The 15,540-nt window shown below is 47.9% G+C and overlaps 1 protein-coding gene across 2 annotated transcripts in view; it reads left to right on the forward strand.

Moving 5' to 3' along the window:
* Nucleotides 1-15,540, forward strand: part of FAT3 (FAT atypical cadherin 3) — a 525,182-nt gene that overhangs the window by 463,129 nt on the left and 46,513 nt on the right. For both annotated transcript variants that reach the window (XM_029914807.1, XM_029914808.1), the window contains exons 17-20: nt 820-957; nt 2,140-2,283; nt 5,352-5,549; nt 8,546-9,344. In XM_029914807.1, coding sequence (XP_029770667.1) covers nt 820-957; nt 2,140-2,283; nt 5,352-5,549; nt 8,546-9,344 — 1,279 coding nt within the window. The remainder of the gene's footprint in view (nt 1-819; nt 958-2,139; nt 2,284-5,351; nt 5,550-8,545; nt 9,345-15,540) is intronic.

Raw genomic sequence — 15,540 nt, forward strand, 5'->3', positions numbered from 1 at the left:
CAGCTACATATGGGAGCAATTAAGGGAGCAGAGTAGGGCAGCTACATATGGGAGCAATTAAGATTGATTGGCTACTCTTAGAGGAGCTCTTTCTGGAAGGAATTTTTTCTAATACCAGTAAGAACAAGCCATGTGTGAAGAGTACATAGGCTCTCTCAGACTTACAAATTACATTTTGGAAACAGTGAGTTCCATCCTTACCATCATCACCACCCCTACCGACACGTCCCTTCCATATGTCCTTGTGTCAGGCTCCTGCGGCACCAGGCGTCGGTGTGCATTCTTTACGCACCAGAGGTGGACTTCCCAGGACCACTTGCAGACACATAAATCCCAATATCACCATTAGGGAGCAGCAGGGTGTTGTGTTTGCCATGTTGGAAAGGAAATTTTCTTGGGCTTCCTTGACATGGAGATGCATGGATTTAGAGAATGTCCATCTCAGTGGCAGAGACCATTGTTCGGCAGAATTGGGAATCACCAAACTCTCCCTGTCAATGAGCTTTAGCTCTATCCTCAGTGGCGCAAGGTCCGAGGAAAGTCATGCCTGACAAGCATCAAGCTGCAGGCAAACAAAAATTAATGGAAAGGAAGCAGCGGCTCCCACTGTGGTGAGCCTCCCTCCTTCAGCCAAGCCGTCCGTTCGTTCTTCTTCCAGGAGCATGGTAGCTGGCACATGAGCATAGAGAGCTCTAAGAAGACTGTCAGAGCTCTGCCCATTTGTAAGACCTGGGACCCTTAGAATAAACCTTTTCTTTATCTCTTATGTCATGTCTTTTCTGTTTTGATTTTTTTTTTTTTTGCTTGTGTCCCATGAAGCTAATAGCAGAAGATGCAGATAGCCAGCCCAATGGACAGATTCATTTTTCCATTGTGAGTGGAGATCGGGACAATGAGTTTGCTGTGGAGCCTGTCCTGGGACTCGTAAAGGTTAAGAAGAAATTAGACCGGGAACGGGTAAGCTAGTTCAGGCCGGCCCCTCCCATCCATGCCCCCTCCCTTCACTGGAACCGGGTAAGGCTCCATGAGTAAAAGTAGGAAGATTCTGTGTTCCAAATAATGAGAGTAAATAGGATGAGCTGAAATGGAGCATGATGTATTTGGGTTAGACCTCTGAGAGAATTTTCTGCCCATAGATGCTGCCAGTTTCTTATTTATGGGTGTCTTAAAGAAAAAAGCAAAGATATATCTTTCTCTGTGTAATGTTTATTTATTTTTGAGAGAGAGAGAGAGAGAGAGAGAGAGAGAGAGAGAGAGAGAGAGAGAGAGAATGAGTGGGGGAGGGGCAGAAGGAGGCGGACAGAAGATCTGAAGCAGAGAGCCTGATGTAGGGCTCAAACTCACAAACCCATCAGACCATGAGCTGAGGTTGGACACTTAAGCAAGTGAGCCACCCGGGTGCCCCCAAAGATGTATCTTTCTGGATGCTTTGAAGTTTGGTCCTTCCTACAGCAAGGAGGCAAGAAAGTACTTTCAGGATTGGGATCCTATGGTTCTGGTTTCATCTGCAGCTTCCGCGCTAGGTGAGCAGATAAAAAAGGAGCATCTGAAGGTATTTAGGTCAGAAAGAATGATCCAGAAAACTCCTCCGCCAAGGTTAAACAAAGCTTCCAAGCATTGTGTCTTGTGACCCAAAATAGATGTCCTCAAAGTGAAATTAAATACAGGCTGAGATGTCATAGTAATGGTGCTCAAAAGCAGGAAAACCTCTCTGGTGATACATCCCCATAACTCCTGAAGTTAGAACTGATAGTTAAGATCAGAGTGACCACTGTCATGTTTGACCAAAGGCTGAGAACTGTAGTCCTAACCAGGGGTGGTTTTGTGCCCCACCACCCCCATCTAGGGGGCACTTGGCAATGTTTGGAGACATGGTTGGCTGTCACATATGGGCATAAAGTGATACTGGCTTCTAGTGGGTAGTGACCAGGGATGCTGCTAAGGATCCTACAAAGGCTCCGGTCAGCTCCCAACAACCAAGAATTACCTTGGCCCCAGGGGTCAGGGGTGCTGACGTTGCTAAACACTGGTCTCAAGAACCAAGAAGGAAGGTGGCTGATCTTCAGCAAAGCACAGCCTTTCCCACAGCTCTTCTGAGATGCTGCCCATCTTCACCGTTGGCCCTCTGTGCTTTGACAGGTGTCTGGATACTCCCTGCTCGTCCAGGCAGTAGACAGTGGCATTCCTGCGATGTCATCGACTGCCACCGTCAACATTGATATTTCTGATGTGAACGACAACAGCCCCATGTTTACCCCTGCTAACTACACCGCTGTGATTCAGGTGAGCCAAACCTTGCCCGCCAGGCACGTGTCCTTGTGCGCCCAGCCCTCTTCCTCTACAATGGCTTACTCATCATGTTTATAACATGTTTTTAAGTTTGCTTATTTATTTTTTTAAAGAGAGAGAGAGAGCACAAACAGGGTAGGGGCTGAGAGAGAGGGAAGCAGAGAATCAAAGCAGGCTCCAAAGCTGCAAGCGGTCAGTGCAGAGCTTGATGTGGGGCCCAGACCCACAAACCATGAGACCATGACCTGAACCAAAGTTAGATATTTAACCGACCAAGCCGCCCAGATGACCCATTTTACTTACCATTTTTAATTTTTTTTTTTTTACCTGATATCAACTCATTCCCTCATGAGGCTGGTATGAAGACAGCCTGATCCTTCCACCGCTACTGACTAATAAATATTGATAAGCACTGTTGCCAGTGTGGTTCTCTCAAGTGCTGGGTGCTTTACATGAGCCACCTGCCCCCACCACAGCCACATGAAGTGGGACGGCGGGGCAGCCCCACTTTACACTGAAGGAGCTAAGGGCCTGAGGGGCTAAGTAGCTCACCCAAGACCCCGCAGCTGGTAAGTGGGAGAGCCAGGACTTGAACTCAGGTCAGTCTACTGCAAAAGCCGTCCTCTTCACAAGGGCAGGCTGCCTTTCATCAACTCTGTGCTATTCCAGCAGCAGTGGGAGATTGATACAAACCGTAGCATCTCTCCAAGAGAGACTGGGCATCAGGATAGTGCTTCTACTCATTAAAATCAATCTTCTGTAAGCAATTCGTTTAGTGCTTTAAATCCACCTGGTCCTTAAAATTCGACTGCAGGATGGAGTAGCTGGCATTCTATTCTCAGGGGAAATGACTCTACTTCCCATCTATTTTTTTTTTACAAAAGACGTTTCATGAGCACGGTGCTGGGTGCCAAGCTGTCTCCTCTTCCCAACCGCAGGAGGCTTAGGGAACCCAGTCCAGGAATGCTGTCAGTGTGGAGGATGTACAGGAAACACGGGTTGATATACGTCTTGTGGGGGGCCTCAGACAGACCCGAGAACCAGCTCTTGCCTGATTCAGTTTGGCCTCAGAATCAATCACCTCCCACAGGGTCTGTAAGCTTTAAGGGTAGAAGGTCAGATAAGAGTTAGCCACGTCTTGAGAGACCCCTTTGGAACAACATCAGGACTTAGTCTGGCCGTCCACAGCCAGCTCCCCACCTCTGGGATGTTCAGGGGTCAGGCGGAGCGGAGAGGCACTCGCTCGTAAAGCCAGCAGCCCTCTGCCTCTTTCCTCCCACCTTGTCAGCGAAATTGGATTCCTTCAGCAATGGTATTTGGGTCTTCTTCTCTTCTCTGATGGTCTTTGCAGCAGCTCTGCACTCTTGTCCCCCTCCTGCTTCCACACAGCTCCACCCAGGGGCTGCCCCTTCCTCTGTCTCTCTCTCTCTCTCAGATTGCCCTTCTCCAGCACCATCTCCCATGGTGGCACAACCAGCCTTGTACGGCCTGTGTGTGCTCGCCCCAAAACAAAATGGTCTTCGCCTACTCAACGTTCGGTTTTATGACACACATCGATCAGCTTGACAGCTTGTTTTCACATGCACAACAGGAAGTCAGCAGTGAAAGAAACGAGAATCGCATCCATGAGCAGTGACCGTGGCTCATGTCTGCAGCGCCAGGGCCTGCCCATGTTCTCTTTCACCCTTCTTTCTCAGCTGGTGACCCCTGGGGCCCACATCCTCTCTCCCTCCTCTCTCTCTCTCCTTCCTGTGGAGGAAGTGGCCATTATAAAGTGAACAAACAAATCAATAAATCTTCTGTTTTGTGCGGGGCTGAGGATATTGTCACCGTGAAATAGTAAATCTATACGGGGCGGAGGAGGTGCCATGGCTGATTCTAGAGGGAAACGGGGTCCAGTTCTTAATGAAGCAAAAGGCCGCTTGAGAGAAGGAACAAAGTAAGAGGTCTTTTGAGGTCCATTTCTCTTTCTCCTTCAAAAACTGGTCCTCCCTTTTCCCAAGCCAGGACAATTTCCTTTGTCTAACACATGGTTTTCATAAGACTAAGTCAGCACATCAAGCCCGAGTGTGCCTGCCCCGTGCATGACTTCCACCCAAACTGCAGCGTATCACGATCTCCATCTCTGTGACCCAGACATATTTAATGCTAAATCGATGTCATCAGAAGGCCTGAACTAATGAAACTGACTTCAGGCCCAAGCTGTGGTAATGCCGAAGTCTAAACAGAGTGGGGCAAGAAAACCAATGCCTGGGCTCCTCCAGAGGAATTCAATTGGGCGTTTTCAGAGTGAGGAGAACCTTTGACGCAAGGAGTGACAAAGAGCCTTTGTCTTTCTATTTTCGGGGAAAGGCGGAGAGAGGTTCTGCAAAATAATCCTTGAATAAAAACAGGGTTTCCAAAAATTCTGATGACTTTAAGAATTTTCTTTCCTTTCGTCCTCATGTTGAGAAATAGTCTGTTCAATTTCCTTGTCGAGAAAGATGGCAAAACTGTTCTGACGGGTAAGGAGTTCCACCTGACATACACCTTTGTGTTTACTGCGAAGTTGCTAAGATGTCCCCCCAAAAAATCCAATGTTGTGATGCTGTGTCACAGCATGGGGCCTCAGCGTGATTGTGTTGTGACAAGTGTGACCAAAGTGTGCCTTCCTGTCCCAAAAGGTTGATGTTTCCTTGGCCTGAGAGGGATTCCTTCCTAGGCCCAGAGGCTTGTGAGCACCACGTGTTCCCAGGGCTGCTTCAGTGAACTCAGGGCCTTTCCAGCCTACAAAGGACAAGATGGAGGTGACCCATCCTGGAACCCTATACACTCATTCAACATGAAGTTCCTGTGTTGTCTCCCACAGCTCACTGTCTCACGGGGCAGTTGTGGGGAGGCGGCCAAGGATGTGGAGCATGACGCTTACAGATTCCAGTATATTTTCAGAAGACAAGATAATATCACAGGGAATCCTTTCTGCTGAAAGCCCTGTTTTCTACCCCATAATGATGGGTTTCTTTTTTTTTAATGTGAAGAGAGGTGTAATTTTATCTTCCTTTTTAATATACTCTTTTATGCAGGAAAACAAGCCAGTAGGTACCAGCATTCTGCAGCTGGTGGTGACAGACAGAGACTCCTTTCACAATGGGCCTCCTTTCTCCTTCTCTATTCTGTCCGGAAATGAAGAGGAGGAGTTCATATTGGACCCACATGGTGTCCTGCGATCAGCTGTGGTCTTCCGGCACACGGAGTCTCCGGAGTATGTGCTGTGTGTCCAGGTATGGTCTCATCCTCTGTCCCCATCAAGCCGGCTTTCTCTCATGCTGGTTTCTGTGCCCCGTGAATGGTTTTTCTTTGTTGAGCAAGTCAACATCATTCATTACCATGCAGGAATGTTCCCCTTTTAATCTCAAATTCAATTTCACACCAATAAAAGCGCCTCTTTGTGTGAAATTGAACAGGAAGGAAGGGAAGCATCATTGTTCCGAAGGGACATTCCCATAGGGTGTACCAGGCAGACGGTCACTGGGCCTAAATCTGCCTTCTCAAAATTCCTAGGGTTCTACTCCACCCACAAAGACAACTAATTGGTCAAGGCTTGCTGCTTTATGCCCAGTAGATGTTGCCACATTACTCCACGTGGGAAAGCTTCCAAACTTTGTCCTAATGTGATTGAGACATAGCATGGCTTCTGCTTTTGAAGAGACCTTTGCTTGGCAAGTTTTCCCAGTGAGGCAGGAGGGGACTAAGCATTCATATGGCAGTGGCCTCCCAGTATTTCAGCTGCCTCAAGGTCAATGGCCTGTGTAAAATGAAATAGGACAAAGGGACCAAAGTGGCAGGTATGGAAAAGGTGTGGATAAGAGCAGGAAATGAATTCCCAGGAATTAATTTTGCCAGTATCAAGATTTGGGTCCCATCAGTGAAACCAAGTGACTTTTTTACTCACTGTTGCCACAGAGGGCAACCTAAAGTCATTACTCATGGTGGCAATAATAACAATAATGATTCTTTATATGCGTATAACATTCCATTGTGTTCATTATTTCTCTTGGTATATTCTGGCTTATGCTGCTCCATGTAACTCACTCCTCCAAAAATACTGAATAAATAGTTTTTTAATGTTTTTACTTATTTTTGAGATACAGAGAGAGCATGAACAAGGGAGGGGTAGAGAAAGAAAGAAAGAGAGAATCCCAAGCAGGCTCTGCACTGTCAGTGAAGAGCTTGATGCGGGGCTCGAACTCACAAACCATGACATCATGACCTGAGATGAGGTTGGATGCCTAACTGACTGGTGACCTCTTAAATAATTTTATACCACAGTATAGGTACCAAGAGCAAGGAGAGACTTTTAGTGCCTTCTCACTGGAGCTAGTATAGATCTTTACCCTCTCGAATAGTTAGAGAATAGATTTCACATCTCAGACCTTGGAAAACACCACAGAGAGCTTTCTCTACCTAGTCCCTTATGTTAAACCACCACCAAGTCATGAGTTTCTGCCTTCCTAAGATCCCAATATGCATCAGTTACATCTCCTTTGTCATTCCTCCACTTTATTCGCTCCCTCGCTGTTAGCTCATTCTAGCAGGATCCTGGGTGACTCCTCTGCCTTCAGCCTCATTCTTTTCTGATATATCCCTACACCTCTCCCAGAGTAATCATTCCACTTTGGTTATATCAGCCCCCCTAAGCCAGGGGTCAGCCAACTAGAGCCCCCAGACCACATCTTGCCCTTAGCCTGTTTTTATAAATAGAAGTGTATTGGAACATAGCCTTACCACCCATCATTTACATATACTCTGGCTGCTTCACACTAGACCCATAGTGGATTAGTGATAGAGGTCATATACACCCCAAAGCCTAAAACTATTTCTATCTAGTCCTTTACAGAAAAGATAACAACTCCTTCCCTAAACTAAAACCATCTGTGGGTCGCTAGTGGGGAAGACATGGGGTCTACAGGCTGAACTCCAACCCCATACTCTCCAATTTTGAATTTTGGCATCCTTAGGCAGACATGGTTTTCCAGTCCTGCTCAGTCCACAAGTCCAGTAATCTATCACCTTCCACCCAGTGGCTCCATGCCTTTCTGTCCCCTCTCTGCTCTCTGACATCTGAGTGGACAACCTCTGGCCTATGAAGTCTAACTCATCCCTGTCCTTTGAGGCCCTCCACAGTCTGACTTCAAGTTCAACCTCATTTACTAACTTCTCTTTTCCTACATGACTTTTCCATTTCAGCATCTCTGGTTCATGTAGTTGATCACATTAAGTATGTGGTGATTTTAATAATAAAAATAACAGTCACATTAACTCTGAGGTACTAAGTACTTCCATGGGTTAGACCTGTGCTAAGCGCTTTGTGTCTTTTAATCCTCACCATAGGGGATTAAAGTAAAGTAGGTGCTACTATTATAGTCATATTAAAGGTACAAAAATTTAAGATCAGAAAGGTAAAGTAACTTTTTCACAGCCAGACACATAGTGAGTGGCTGAGTCAAGATTCTAACTCAGGTCCGTGTGATGCCCAAGCCCCTGCTTTTACATTGCTTTCCACATACAAGGACATATCTCCAAGGCCTACTGCATCCCTCCATCCTCAGACACCTTCCCTGGGGGCCCAGTCCACAGGGATCTGCCCATCTCCGAAGCTTTACCACATTGGCTACCGCCCTGCTGCCCATGGAACGTGTTCAGGAAAGATGCGCTGTCAGGGTACTCCTTCTGTCAGCTCTTATACATAGAAGGAAGGCAAAGCCTTTCCAGGCAACCTATGTTTCCCTTCTGCATTCCATTTTTTATTCTGTACCTTAATTTGTATGATTCACACCTCATGTTATTTCTTCAATGTACAGAAAGATGTTCTCTGGCCCAACCCAAGGAAAAAATTGCAAAGATTGCTCCTTCAAGCAAGAACACCACTTTGTGTATGAGGTCGCCCTGTGGCTTCTGTTCAAAATGAAAACAAGGCCAGGGTGTTGTGGGCATGGTGGATCTCATAGCATCCTCCATTCTCCTTCCTTGTTCACCCCCAACGGCTCTACTGTTGCACATAAGTTATCATCTGTAACAGAGTGTGCAAGGACCAAAGGTGATAAATCACTCCCCTATGACAATGCATGCCTTCAGCACTTTGCAGAACAATAACAGGGGACAGAGGAAGAAGCAAACATGGGTAAAGGAATAAACGTCTTCTCTCTGAGTTTTGTTGTGTTTAAAATTATTATGATTCGTCTTAGTCCCCTGCCTTTCTCCCTCTTGGTTGTTTCAGGCAAAAGACTCAGGCAAACCCCAGCAAGTTTCTCACTCCTACATCCGTGTGCGGGTCATCGAGGAGAGTATTCACAAGCCCACAGCCATCCCCCTGGAGATTTTCATTGTCACCATGGAGGACGATTTTCCTGGTGGGGTCATTGGGAAGATCCATGCCACAGATCAAGATATGTACGATGTGCTCACGTTTGCTCTGAAATCGGAGCAGAAAAGCCTGTTCAAAGTGAACAGCCACGACGGGAAGATCATCGCGCTGGGAGGCCTGGACAGTGGCAAGTACGTCCTGAATGTCTCTGTGAGTGACGGCCGCTTCCAGGTGCCCATCGATGTGGTCGTGCACGTGGAGCAGCTGGTGCACGAGATGCTGCAGAACACTGTCACCATCCGCTTCGAGAACGTGTCCCCCGAGGACTTCGTAGGGCTGCATATGCACGGCTTCCAGCGCACCCTGCGGAATGCAGTCCTCACCCAGAAGCAGGACAACCTGCGCATCATCAGCATCCAGCCCGTGGCGGGGACCAACCAGCTGGACATGCTGTTTGCGGTGGAAATGCACAGCAATGAGTTCTACAAGCCAGCCTACCTGATCCAGAAGCTGTCCAATGCCAGGAGACACCTGGAGAATGTCATGCGCATCTCGGCCATCCTGGAGAAAAACTGCTCGGGGCTGGACTGTCAGGAGCAGCACTGTGAGCAAGGCTTGTCCCTGGACTCGCATGCCCTCATGACCTACAGCACGGCTCGCATCAGCTTTGTGTGCCCGCGTTTCTACAGGAATGTGCGCTGCACCTGCAACGGTGAGTGGGGCTTGGAATTCTCTGCACCTCCCGTGATCCAAGTAGGCTGGGCTCCCATTCCTGGTAAGCATGCAGTTGTTCGTGCGCTCACTTGTTCAACACAGTATTTCCTGACCACCGACCATGCACCAGGTCACTGCGAGGGATGCTCGGGCTGGGAGTGAACAGGACGAGCTCCGCCCCTACTTCCGGGAGCCATACAGGCAAGCGGGCCAGCAGGAGCCCGTGTGTTGAGTGTTGTTAGGGGAAGTACAAAATCCCGCTGGAGGACCCATCCAGAGGGAAAGTTTCCTGACAGGCTGGGATAAAGGAGAAGTAGGAATCAGACAGGTGGAAACAGGGAGGGGAGGAAGAACATTCCAGACCAGGGTGCACCTTGTGTGTGGAAGGTTCAGGGCAGGAGAGAAGCCCCCGACAGGGGAGTGGGAGAGAGGTTGTGTCGCTGGAAGGCAGGGCACATGACAAATGAGACCTGTGAGCAGGCTCAGAGTTCACACATGGGCCATTAGCCAGGATGAACACTGCAGGAATTGTCCCAAGGCAGGAGGAGCCATGGGCAGAGGTGAAGTGAAGAAGTGACATGCTCTACAAAAAGAGCATGCTGGCTGCAGAGGGGAACGGATTCGCTGGGCCAGGCCGGCGGCAGGGCAGCAAGTTAGGAAGTTGTTGCAGAGGGTGCCGGCAGTTAGATCTGCTTCCGTGAGAAGCGGGCCCCACGTATAGCAGCACAGCCAAGGGATAGATTCAGCTGTCAGAGTGGCAGAGATGGAATGGCTTAAGTTTGCTAATGTGACTAGAGTCCCTGAACCTTGACCTTTCCTGGTCAGCAGCCATAGCTGCACAGAGTCACAGTGGTCAGTGAGAAGGATTGCTCTCTGCCTCTTTTCCTCTCGACATGTGGAGCCATAAATTCACTGCCCTCTTCTATGAAAATTACACCCAGAGTTTTTCTAGCCAGCATGAACTCGGCCCAAAGGGATGATGGCCAGAAGAGAGGCCATTTGTAAAACATCCCTTTAGGTAATTGGGGACAGGTAGGGCCCCTGGCCTTTTCTCTTAGAGAAAGTTCTTGGTTGCAGTTTGAAAAATAAGCTCATCAGAGGAGGACTCTGGAGATCACAGCTCCCCCCAAGGGCCATTTTGCCAGCCTGCAAGCAGCCCAGAAAGTGCCAGCCCCTCGCTGGGTAGTGCCCAGTGAGTTCCGTCTGTGTTTTCATTGGGTAGAGGCAGGGATGTCTGACCTGTTGCATATGTAAATTAACTCCAAAGAAGCATGCATGCTAGGTGCAGTGTGTTTCCAGCAGATGCCACCAACATGCAGGATTTATGAGTGCCAGCTGTTTGGGCTTTACCTAAGTTTCCTTTGTAGGTGAACTGATTTATGCACCAAAGCTCTGCTATGGCCTTCGTGCAGTGATTCACAGCAGGGTTCAAAAGAGGTTCACCATAGGACAGGGCAGACCCTGCAGGAGAAACTAAACCAGCTAATTAATCCTTGTGCTCTGAGAACTCATTTTAGTCAGCAAAAAATCTGTGATGGCAGCAGTGTGCTAGGCACTGAAGATTGAAAGTGGAGGGGCGCCTGGGCGGCTCAGGTGGTTAAGCATCCGACATTGGCTCAGTTCATGATCTCAATAGCTCGTGAGTTCGAACCCTGCATCTGGCTTTGTGTGGACAGCTCAGAGCCTGGAGCCTCCTTCAGATTCTGTGTCTCCCTCCCTCTCTGCCCTCTCCTGCTCATGCCTGCTCGCTCTCTCTCTCTCTCTCTCTCTCAAAAATAAATAAACATTAAAGAAAAAAGTTATAAAGATCCAAAGTAGAAAAGACTCAGTCCATCCCCTTAGGAGCTGACTACTACTACAAGGTAAGCTTGCAAGGACCTATTTGCAATAATAGTGTCATAGTAAATGCTAGGAAGTAGAAAGGACTAAGTCCCTGCTACAGCCAGAGAGAAGCTTTCTGTGGCCATTTCTGTACCACACACTGTGTATGTCCTGGGTCTTGATGGATGAGTAGGAGTTCACCAAGAGAAGACAGAGGAGGGCAGATGTGGCAGAATTTCTTGAAAGAAGGAATTTAGAGGATTATTTCTGTTGGGAAGAGGAAGGTTTTTCATGAGACAATAGTGTTTTAAGTGCAGTAAGTTTCAAGGTGGCATCATTGCCCAGAACTCTGGTCCCCACAAACCTTTCCACTCTCGGGAAAGCCTGAGTGACAAAAAGTTCTGTGATTCAACCTCCAGGCATACCACGGAGAGACCTTGGTTTGAAAAGTGAGCATTTCCCGAGCCCCTGGGGAGCTCAGTCAGTTGAGCATCCAGCTTTGGCTCAGGTCCTGATGTTGCAGTTCTTGAGTTCAAGTCCCACATTGAGCTCCCTGCTGTCAGGGCTGAGCCTGCTTGGGATCTTCCGTCTCTCTCCCTCTCTCTGCCCCTCCCCCACTTGCACTCTCAAAAATAAACAAAAAACATTTAAGACAGAAAGTGAGCATTTTCTCCGAGAGGACTGTACATAGTTTCAGGTTCACCTCAGAGCCTCTTACCTTCAAGTCACTCTTGTAATTAAGCTATAAAATAAAACTCTGGATTTTAGTAGTAAAAAGACTTCGAAAGGTCATCTGGTCCAGTCCTGTCTTAAGTCTCAGCAGGTGATGTACAGTAACCTCCGTTTGATGAATGTTGTGGCTCCATGCCTTGTCCAGGGTGCACAGCTGGTGAGAGTGGCATTCTGATACAATAAAGGCCCTTCCTGGACCCTGATTTTATTATCTGCATCTTGAGAATAGGAACTCCTCCATTTCTTATGTGAATCATTACCCCAGAGCTATGTGCTCTATAAGAACACTCAAAGAACCCCGTTTTCCCAGGCAGACTGATCACCAGCCTCATGGCACCATTACAGGACATGAGAGGGGCTCTTGGACACCAGCATGTGTGGTGCTTACTGGAAATGCCCATTGCTGAGCCCCACGCTCAGATGTAACCGTAGATTTCAGGGGGAGCCTGGGAGTTTATATGGATGTATCCTGGGTGATTCTAATGCTGGTGGTCAGGAAAGCAAACTTGAAGAGATTTTACAACAAGATAAAAGAGGAAAAATTTCCTGTAGGTTCAAGGAGCAAGCTCTTAGTTAGAAAAAGAAATATCTCTGACTTCTTCTAAAGTGTCCTCTAATGAAAATTCAGTGAAAAACTGTTAAGGAAATCATTAGACATTTTAGGCATCTTCTCATTTATTGGATGGAGAAGTAATTGAATTCAATAAATGCCCCCCTTAAAACATACACGCACACATGTGCGCATGCACACACACACACGCACATGCACAACTAGTATTGACTGTTCATCAGCTTACTCTGGAAGCTTGGCAGATGCAATAAATGGACTTCTCCACCCATTGATGGAATAATTATGATGATAAATAGAGGTAGCTGCCTAATCTGGACTGTGTAGCAATATTTATACAGATCTGGCCTCAATATGCTCCTTCCAACTTCCAACTCATCTTTCTCTCATGCATCTTTTTTGGGTGCAATTAACAAAATTAGCATCTTGAACCACTGCTGAGTTGCTTTGACAAAATGAAAGCAGACTTGAGGTTTGGTGCCAGATAGACTCCTTAGATCCCTGCTACCGTCAAGCATCACATTTGAACCGGGCTTCAAGAGATGGGAAGTCCTGATGTCATCACCCCCGGCTCCTGATAAACTTCGAAAGTTTCACAAACATTAGCACTTCAGTGTGACCCCAGTTCAGATGAACAGGGAATAGATGGATGCCCTTGAGCCCCTAAAAGGAAAGAAAGTGGGCAGAGCCTCTGAGACAGTCCACAGGGCTGTGCTGACTGTCTATTTCTTAAAAATTGCATTGACTTTTCAAAAGTCTGATAGAAAAACTGACCCAAAAGGAGACACTTGTCCAGGAGAGTGGACTCCCTGGGGGGCCAGCAGAGTTTAAGAGCAGAGTGTTGATGCAAGAGACAGCCAGAGCTCCAGGTAAAGTGAAGGGAGCATCGGCAGTGGGTAAAACATGGGGCCAGCTACGCAGTGTGTGCAGTGGCAATCCTGTCGTCCTCCATGGGCTATGGCGCTGTCACAGGAGTTTGCTCAGCAAGGTGAGAGTGACACAGAAGCACGTCGTTGATGGTGATGCCCGCCAAGCTAGACCTGAAAGGATGCCTCAGGTTGGTGTTGGGTGGAGAGTGCTACCAGCCGAAGAGCAGGAGACCGAGGCATGGAGGTGAGAACCTGCATAACTGACGGCAGAGACAGGCATAACAACTAACATTTAGTGCGCTGTGATCCATTACTGTGCTGTTTTTCCAGCTTACATCATTGCAGTTAGTCCTTATAATAACCTTAAAGGAAGGGTATTAGCTCTCCTCAATAGTTAAGGAACCTGGGGCACCTGGGTGGCTCACTTGGTTGAACATCCAACTTCTTCGGCTCAGGTCATGATCTCACTGTCTGTGAGGCTCCCTGCCATCAGTGCAGAGCCTGCTTAGGATTCTTTGTCGCCTCTCACTCTGACCCTCCCCCACTTGCTCTCTCTTTCTCTCAAAAATAAGTAAACATCAAAAAAAGAAAAAAAGAAAAGGGGTATCTTGTTTTTAAAAAAAGTTAAGGAAGCTACAACTTGGGGAGATCAGTTGACTTGCTCAAAGTCACAGAGGTACGTAAACGGCCACCCCCGGACTCACAGTTGGCAGTCTCATGCACCTCCTACTTCTTCACACTTCTGGAAGGAGCCTGAAAGTTCCCAACTTACCCTCCCACCCATAACAGACATCCGGTTGACTATATTCCTGGCACCGTAATTCAGCCAACCTCACAACCTCACGAGATGGACCTGAGACAGTCTCCTCCCCACCAGTGCACCACAATCTGCCTCCTGGTGATGTCCCCCAGCTCCTCGCATGAGAGCCACACAGAACTTGACCCGTCTCATGCCTCCTACACAGGCTGCCCTCCAGGTATTAAAGGGCAGTTGTTATGATCCCTTGTATCCTCTTCTCCTAGATGAGCGGAAGTTCCTTTTGGTACTGGCTGCAGACAAATAGAAGCTATAGACAGTTGTCAGAGGTGTAGTGAGGGCCCAGAGGAGGCAGTCCTATTGGAGGAGTCCATGGAAGGGACTGGAAGCAGTGAAGCTTGTCCTATTGAATCTTCACCAGGCAAGCAATGCTGTGTAAGCAGAGAGAGCAGTGAAGAGAAGGGCCCAGAGATTTGGGATATCGACTCCCTTTTGTTTGCTCCTTCACTCAGAGTGCAGTAGATACCTTACCAGGCCCTGGGCTGGGTGCTGGAGGTCTAGTGGTAAGTGAGGCTGGCATGGTGCCCGCCCTCACGGAGCACAGATCAGCAGCATGCATGGCTCAGACCCGGAACTCAGCTGGACGGGATGGCAAGGCGTTATGACAGTCCTGGGGAGGAATGCCAGGCAACAGCTCAAGGAGCCTGTGGTAGGCAGTCGCGGTGATTCGCTTCTAATAAGCACAGTAAAATAAAACGACAGAGGCTTCTGTGATGCATTAATACACTTAAAACTTAGCCATGATGAGTTTTAAAAGGCAGAGAAAAAGTCTGAGATTTGGGTTTACATTTGCCTGGGGTTTCTGAAGGCTCATTCTCAGAGGAAAAAGCCAACAGTCCCCATCCCAGCGGTTTCAAAGAACATTCAGTGTAGCCTCTGAATCTTAACCAGGTTCCCCTCACAAATGGGGAAGTTTCCATTTTTTACTCATAAGAACTGTGTCTCTGCAGATCCCTCATCTCCTGTACCCACGGGTTCCAACATGCCGAGGGCGGTTTAGAGGGGTCTACCCTGGTGGTGACACCCGCTTCTCAGTGTGTGGATATTCTCCTATAAACTCCACCCCAGAGAGGATGTCATGACTGAAACTGCGCTCAGCCTTCAGCGAAATCATCCAGAAAATATGGCTGAGCCAAGCAAACGTCATTCCAGATGATTCTGTGCTTGTGGGAGAACCACAAGAGATCACTTTGCATCCAAGAGACCTCTGGAGAAGGTGTTTTAAAACTTCATGGGGGCCAAGAATTATGAGGGAATCTTACTGACTTATGTGCCATTTGCCAAGACATGGCAGCTTGGCAAAGTGTGTGATTCGGGGTGTAGGATATTTACCATTAGTTCCTGGACAGTATAATGAGGCAGAGACGTAAACCAAGAGGTTGAATCT

Source organism: Suricata suricatta, chromosome 11, assembly GCF_006229205.1.
Source record: "Suricata suricatta isolate VVHF042 chromosome 11, meerkat_22Aug2017_6uvM2_HiC, whole genome shotgun sequence".
Lineage (NCBI taxonomy): Eukaryota > Metazoa > Chordata > Mammalia > Carnivora > Herpestidae > Suricata > Suricata suricatta.